Genomic DNA, 7,971 nt, shown 5'->3' on the forward strand with positions numbered 1-7,971 from the left:
CCAACCAACCAACAACAAAGTGGTCAATGATATTGAATCCAAGATCCCAATATAGTTTTCCCCTTAGGGTCATAACGGTTGAGGCATTAATTCTTTCCCATATGACAACTTGTCAACATTCCATGGGTTCACAGTGGTGATTCATGGAACACTTATTTGTTAACCATTATTACTAAAAGGCAGACACAAAAATATGAAAGAGTATAGAATAACCGGCAACATAAATTCATGTACCTAACACCTCGTCAATTGCAATTTCAAGACTGCGTGATCCCAATTCATCTTCTGTTATGACCTTTGATCCGGCTACATCGGCCATTATATATGCATTGTTTGTTTGATGATCATCTGCAACATTAGGTGATGGAATCTGCAAAAGCAAGAATAACTAGATAAAGCGATGTAGCATTAGGTCAAACAAATAAGCATGAGGGGTTGCATTGTCAAACATTACCCATATTCTAAGGAATAGTCCTGTATCGTTACTGTTGTAAAATTTCACATCTATTCTTGTGAGCACAGCTGTTATGCTTTCAGAATACTAGTTTAGTTTCCAACAACTCACCTTACTAGTTAGGATCTTCACAGAAGTGTATAAGGATATGATTAGCGGTTTATCTACGCTCTAGTATAGTTGATATGTGGAACTTTTCTAAACAGAAACCAACTCATCTTCAGCTTGGAGTAAAAACTTTTGAGTCCTGAGGACAGAATATTCAAAGCAATCAAACTTTACAAGGATAGGACACTGGGATATCAGAATAATTTTACTGGTCCAGAAGATGTGCAACAAAGGAGCAAGCCAATATCAAGTGATACCCCTGAAATTGCAGAAATCCTTCCTGATCAAATGTTGACCTCCAATAAATTGTATTGCCCCCATGGATTTCACAAGGAACTGTTTTTTTTCCCTTTTTTCCCCCCTTTTCCCTTCTTGTTTTAAAAGTATGGGATGAGAATAGATTGGTCAAGTCATGATAATTTACATATGTTATCATTTGACTAATTTCCATCAAAAAATGGTTTATAAGAATATGCTGTAACTAGTATACTTTTAGATTTTTATTTGCCATTATCTTTTACCCACAGAATTCCGATTCACGTCTTATATCGCATCTCAATAAACTATCAAAACAAGGAACAATGAAGCAACAAACTTGACAGCTTTAGAAGTTCTTAAATGCTCACAATTCCAAAGTCTCTGAAATGAAGTTTCAATTATAAGCATTTCTTATGAGTAACTCCACTATGAATTATTCACGCAAGGACTTTATTACCGCAAAGAACATTGGGTTTTAAACAGAGTTCTAGTTGGAAAAGACTAAGGAACATATTCACTGAATATACAATGCCAGTAATTTTGAGTTTTGAAATGAATCCATTAGGAGTGGGAACCAAAAAAAATAACTGAGGCAAAGATTTGCCTCAGTGTATAAATATTATAAAACCAGCGGTTGACCGGGGAGATTTATGTCTCTGGCCACAGAGTTCAAGATCAAGCATTCATTAAACACCCTCAAAGACTATGTACCAAAGAAGGTCAGAATAAACTAAAATAGAGAAGGTTACACAGTGCAATATGGAATACAATCCGTTTTCAAACAAACTATACTCACAGGAGATATGAAAATTTTCAATGGCCTTTTAAACAATAATTGATTCAGTTGGCAGAGACTTTTTTCCACAGAAACTGTGTATAATAGTAGAATTTTAATGATTTTTCATATTATGCGGAAAAAGAATGTACCAAAATGGAGGGCTTCCCAGTGGTCAATATCTCTGTACATGTCATTGCTCCAGCTCGTGAAACAACAACATCAGCTGCTGCATAAGCCAAATCCATTGCGTGCAAGAACCTTCAAAGTTTAAGAGTAAATTAAGTTATTTTTCATACTTAAAGAAGTCAGGTACAATTTAAGATGAGAATAAGTGCACTTTCAAAGTCGGTAGATGCATATACAAGTGTTTCAAGAATAACTCTGAAGAAGATTTGTATATGCATCTACATGAGCATTGAGCACATACAGTTGAGTTTGATTTCAAACAAACAAAGATGGGTTGCTAAATTCTGCCATATGTTCTTCCTACTAATATCACAAGACCCCCCTTCCTCTGAATCCACCATATATTTCCAAAGTGCAACTTTGGATATTTCTATCATGGTCCTTGCTAAATGTATGGCTATGGTAGCATGAAAAAACTTCGAAGTCTCAGCCACATCGCATATCCAGCATGATACTTTTTACAAACTTCTAAGATCCTTGTTCAGATTTCTTTAACCTGTCCACAGTTTCAGAATATAGTTTTACTTCCAGATGCTTTTAGGCATATCTTGGCACATCCTTGACAATTGTCAGATTGTTCTTTCATGTGCGTTGAACATATCAGAAAACTAGTTTCATTTATTTTCATGTTAAATTCTAATGTTTCATGCTCAATCTAATTACAACATAACAAATTTGCAATGTGTTTGCCATAGGATGCAGAATTGCAGATAGACTAAAATGTTTATAAATAAAGCTTATATGGTTATAAAAGAATAGAAGACATCAACATTTATTTTATGTGTGTGTGTATGTGTGTTAAATTATGAAAAATTAGTATCTCTTTGTCTGGTAAATGTATAACATGCAATCTAAGTGTTTTCTGGCCACACAATGACCTAGGTTTTTAGGAACTATTGTATCAGCATGTTGTTCTCCATTTTCATGCGGGTACAACAACAAAGCCTTTATCCTTAGATATTTGGAGTCAGGTACATTAATCCTCTTCTTCAAGTTTAGTTATGAATCTTATGATTAGGACTATCTCCTCCATTAAGTTAACCATTACCATAACCTCTTACTTCCAAGCAAGTTCTCTTGTGTCTACTTCTAGACTTTACTCCATTAACTATAATCATATAACTTTTCCCAATTGGTGCATTACGCAGCCTCCGTTGCACATGGTCAAACCATGTCAGATAATTTTCTCTCATTTTATTGTTAATAGATAATGAGCAACCTCTAACGTCCTATGGATGCACTCATTTACTATCCTATCTCTTAGTGTATATCTACAAGTCCAGCATAACGCTCTTCTTTCTACCACACTCATTGTTGTCAAACACCCTGATCCATAAAGCATTGTTGTCCTTAAAACCAACCTTTAGAAATTACCCTTCAACTCCATACGTAATCTACAATCAAATAAGACTTTAAAAGTGCTCCTCCATTTTAACCATCCTGATTTGATTCAATGAACCACAACATCCTCAAGCTCACCATCTTTTAGAAATCCTTTGTTGTAGTTATAAAATCAGATCTGCTTTATCTTATGGTATGTGTCCTATGACCATATAGATGTGGATGCTACATTGATAAAAAGGTCTGTTACATACATTATCACCTCTTTTTAATCCACTTTCTTCTTAAGGTTTATCTACTTTGGTCATTTTTGAGGATAAAATAATGCTTTTTTGGCAAGTCCATAAATTTATTATTACCAAATAGCAATAGGGCAAAACTTGATGTACACATAAAGAATGGCCTCTCACAAACCGAGAGCCATACAAACAAAACTCAATCAGGATGTAGTATTGTTGTCTCAAACAAATATACCAGCTAATATACGTATCTATACAGTTCATCCGAGAAAAGTTTATATTTGTTGGGAACTTTTGGTACAGTTTCAAGGACAGACTGAGACCTCACAAGGAGGGCCTCCAAAGTAATAGAATGGATCAATGTCAATATCGCAAGGAATGCTGCCAATTTTTTGAGTCAATAAAGCAATGGTACTGGAGCATAATACTATTACTAAGAAATATACCCTTCCTCTATGGAAGAACAACAAATAAGATCCCATAGAGCATATCAAGCAACATAGGGCAGATGGGAATACTCTATGCACTCTTCTAGATCTCAATTATGGCCAAAAGCTCTCACAGTTTCCATCCTACTAGTGATCAATCAACAAGCAAACCATGTAAAATCACTAATAACATCTAAGACATATATATCTTAGCCCATATCTGATGCATAAGAAACAAAAAACCTACCGATATAATTGTTTGCTTTTAAGGCAGACTGAATATCGTAAATGAAGCTTTAAAATGTTGTTTTTATCTTATATAACAGCTGAACAGTTCATCAATCATTGAGATTACCCAACTCTTTCACTGAAATAAGTTCACAAATGCAAATATGACAGCAGAGCAAAAGTTCTTACGGGGTTAGCAGCAATCTGCGGTTATTCTTAACAAGACTCTCCATTTCGCTGTATCCCTCTGCCCCCGTTTGCCATATAATAAACCTGTTCTTGTGCTCTTGTAACATATTGTAATACATATTAAGAACTGCTATATTAATGGCTGCAGCACCTGCAGATCCTCCCAACACAAGTAGAACTTGAGTCTTATCATCTCCAACCATTGATCCAGCCTTTGGGAAGAAATGAGTCCTTGCCACCACCTTTGAAACATATCGCCTCATAGACAACCGAACAGGGTTCCCGTACACTGAACACTTCTCTTTGGAAAAATGCTTCACACATGCATTAAAGGCTAGGAAGATCTTAGCTGCATATGGTGCAATCATTCGGTTTGTGACGCCTGGAAATGCATTCTGTTCCTGGAGAGAGAAAAAAGAAAACGAAAATTATTGATAAAATTTAGGATTCAGGTAGATAAAAAAAATGATGGGAACTTTTAGATCTAGACAAAGAGAAAGTTATAACAAAACATCTTGGAAGAAAGTTATAATTAAACACTTTGGAAGTAGTAGGAAGTTGTAACATCAGCTACTACTATCGTACAAATAGATATAGGCAAAGTATGCATGTCAAAGGAATCATTGTACTCACCATAATAACCATTCCATCATGATCGATCAGCTACAAACATGATACCAACTTTGTTTGATATTTTCCATCTAGCCAAAACCTAAGTTCCTATAAGCAGGAGCGGAACGAGCTTATGACAAAACCAAGGAGGCAGGTTAGCATGTCCAGTTACTTAGCTAACAAGTTATTTTGTTTAATCATGAAATTAAACCCTGAATTAACACTTCGGAGATTATGGCTCAAAGAAACCTTTGCTATAACAAAGAGCAATAGAATAAATCAGTCAACTCACCTACCTATTGGATTATGTTGTTCAATCTCACATTCAACCCTTGGATTAAATATTTTGAATCTTCTAATCACCATATTTGGTATAACGAATTGCAATCATCCACAGGTATTTTCTCAAAAGATAAATCATGCAGTACAAGCAATCACAATTTATTCTCAGCACCAACAAAAGTTCTACCCTGCAATGAGTTAAGTATTGATAGATCACATAACCTTTCTGCTAAACAAAGTTCCACCTGTTGAAGACTTGAAGTACATCGAGGAGAATTCATCTTTTTTTTTTAATATCACTACCAAACCTTGTTGCAAGTGTTACATAAAATACCAAGTAACTAGCGAATAAAAGAGGAAAATAACGAAGGACTTTACACATCTAGGGATGTAACAATGAAAAGGTGCTGCCCGTAAAGCTAATCATGTAAGTAAAACTAATGAGAACTCATCTTAACACTTGTAAACTCATTAAGATTTGAGCTTTTTTCGTTATAATCCAACAGATTTTAACTAATTCCATGCATGTTTCACATCCCAAGAATTAATATAATTTCTAAGAAGGCATAAACTTTTAGTTAATAACAGTTGTTCATATATAAAAGTCATGAGACGGATATTATAATAATAATAATAATAATAGCTAAATTATCAGATTGGTATTTTAACTAGACCATGTTTTCCAATATGGTATTTATTTCTACTCTGGCGATAACATGGTATTTTAACTTGTGCCCCAATGACAATAAGGCCTTTTTTCTCACCGGCGATAAGAATTCAGGTGAATTGGATTTTTTATATTTGGGAAAATTTCTTCCATCCCCCTGACCTATCAAAATTATTAAATCTACACCCTTCTCTTCAACCTCCCCCAATTCAAACTTTTTGCACCCGTTTACCCGACAAGATCCTCCCTTGAGCCCCATCTTTCTCCTTCAATTTCCTTCAATTCAAATATAAACCATAGTCCAAACCCCAATAATCATCCAATTCCATACCAATTTGGATTAGGGTTTAGGTTTGAATTGGGAGAGTTTGAACCAATTCAAATCTAAACCACAATCCAACCCCAATAATCATCCAATTCTATACCAATTTGGATTAGGGTTTAGGTTTGAATTTGAAGAGTTTGAAGGAAAAAGAAGGCGCTCAATTGATGAGAGGGAGAAAGAGTGGAGGAGGATCTTATTGGGTAAAAGGGCTAAAGAATTTTATTAAATGGGGGAGGTTGAAGGAGAATGAGAGTGTAGATTTAATAATTTAGATATGCCAAAGGGATGGAAATTTTCCAAAAAAAGATAAGAAAAAATACAGTTCATCGAAAAAGGGCCTTATTGTTATTAGAATAAATACAATATTGGAAAATATGGTCAAGTTAAAAAACTAGTCTGATAATTTAATCTAATAATAATAGGGCTTTGTTGCATTTTAGTGCCTGAAAACTTTGAAGGTTTTAACCCTAATAGTCTGAAGTTTTTATTTGACAAATTGATACCCAAAGATTTCAAATTGACATTAATTTGACAATGAGATACCCAAAACCCTAATTTTGTTTCTCACCTCACCCAACTCACCTGACTCAAAAAGCCTAAATTTCGAAAGAAAATTTGTTTCTCATTCACTCTTCTATGTTGATATTCCTGACCAAATCAAAGTTTACTTATGCTTTGTTTGGGACTCTGAGAGTTTAAAGAGAAGGGACGGAAAGTTAAATAATGGAAAGGAAATGTAGGGAATGGAAGTGAAAAGATAAAATGTTGTTTGGGAGTTTAGTATGGGGAACAAAAGTAAATTTGTTTTACTTTATTTGGGAGTTCTAATAAAGAGGAGGGAAGTGGAGTGAATATGTATAACTAGGGGTGCATTCGGTCCGGATACGGCTCGGATATGATGTTTACCATATCCATATCCGTTTACCCATCTCGGATACGGATACAGATATACCTCGGTAAGAAAAATTTATAACCATATCCGCTAAAATCGGATACGGTTACAGATATACATGCGGATATATAAGCGGATATGCATGCGGATACAAAACAGATATGAGAAAACTAGATAGTATTGAGAAAAACATAGTTAATGTGATACAAAAGAGTTCGTTAATATGTCTATTATAACTAAAAAGTTAAGATTAGACATCATGATCATCAAAATTAACCACAAATCCATAATCTAAGAATCGAAACTATCGTAAGAGTATGACTAATATGTATTCGGATATTTCGGATACGGATACGGTTATTTCACTACAAAACCATATCCATAACCATATCCTATCGGTTATAGATTTGAGTAACTATATTCGTATCCTAACGGATACAGTTACGGATATTTCATCGGATACGGATACGGTTTAGCACCCCTATGTATAACCATTGATTTTAATATCATAAGGGTATAATCATCTTATCACATTATAAAATTTTACGCTGGTTTCCATTCCATCCTCTACCCCAAATTGAAGGGGAGGGAAATGGAAGGAAATTTAACCTTCCATTCCATCATCTAACCCCTCAAAAAAACTCCCAAACGAGGTGAAATTGAAATTTCACTTTAATTCCATCCATTAACCTCCATCCAAACAAGGTGTTAGCGTATCAAACTTCTACTTATCAAAGTAAAAGTAAGGTGGCCTTAACGTTAAAGGGTGAAACTTTGCGGTTATTTTGAAGTTCAAATAACCGAGTGACAACAATGACCCAATCACGCTCAGGGCACGTGACAGGATCTTCTTGGTACTTAAGAGAGCGGCAAAAACCTGGATCACGATCTTAATACCGGCAAGCACCGCCGCCAAGCAAAGAGGAGCAGCGACATACCCCCCGGTCCCCACCACGATCTCCGGCCTGAAATCCCGCAGGATCC

General features: G+C 35.2%; 1 protein-coding gene across 1 annotated transcript in view; it reads right to left on the bottom strand.

Annotated features, from left to right (window-relative positions):
- The window catches only part of LOC109829744 (UDP-N-acetylglucosamine--N-acetylmuramyl-(pentapeptide) pyrophosphoryl-undecaprenol N-acetylglucosamine transferase), a 9,952-nt gene extending 1,987 nt beyond the window's left edge, over positions 1–7,965 (bottom strand). The window contains exons 1-4 of the mRNA XM_020396800.1: positions 7,865–7,965; positions 4,210–4,610; positions 1,748–1,856; positions 235–370 (exon numbers count right to left, since the gene is read on the bottom strand). Coding sequence (XP_020252389.1) covers positions 235–370; positions 1,748–1,856; positions 4,210–4,577 — 613 coding nt within the window. The 5' untranslated portion in view covers positions 4,578–4,610; positions 7,865–7,965. The remainder of the gene's footprint in view (positions 1–234; positions 371–1,747; positions 1,857–4,209; positions 4,611–7,864) is intronic.

Source organism: Asparagus officinalis, chromosome 1 (assembly GCF_001876935.1).
Source record: "Asparagus officinalis chromosome 1, Aspof.V1, whole genome shotgun sequence".
Lineage (NCBI taxonomy): Eukaryota > Viridiplantae > Streptophyta > Magnoliopsida > Asparagales > Asparagaceae > Asparagus > Asparagus officinalis.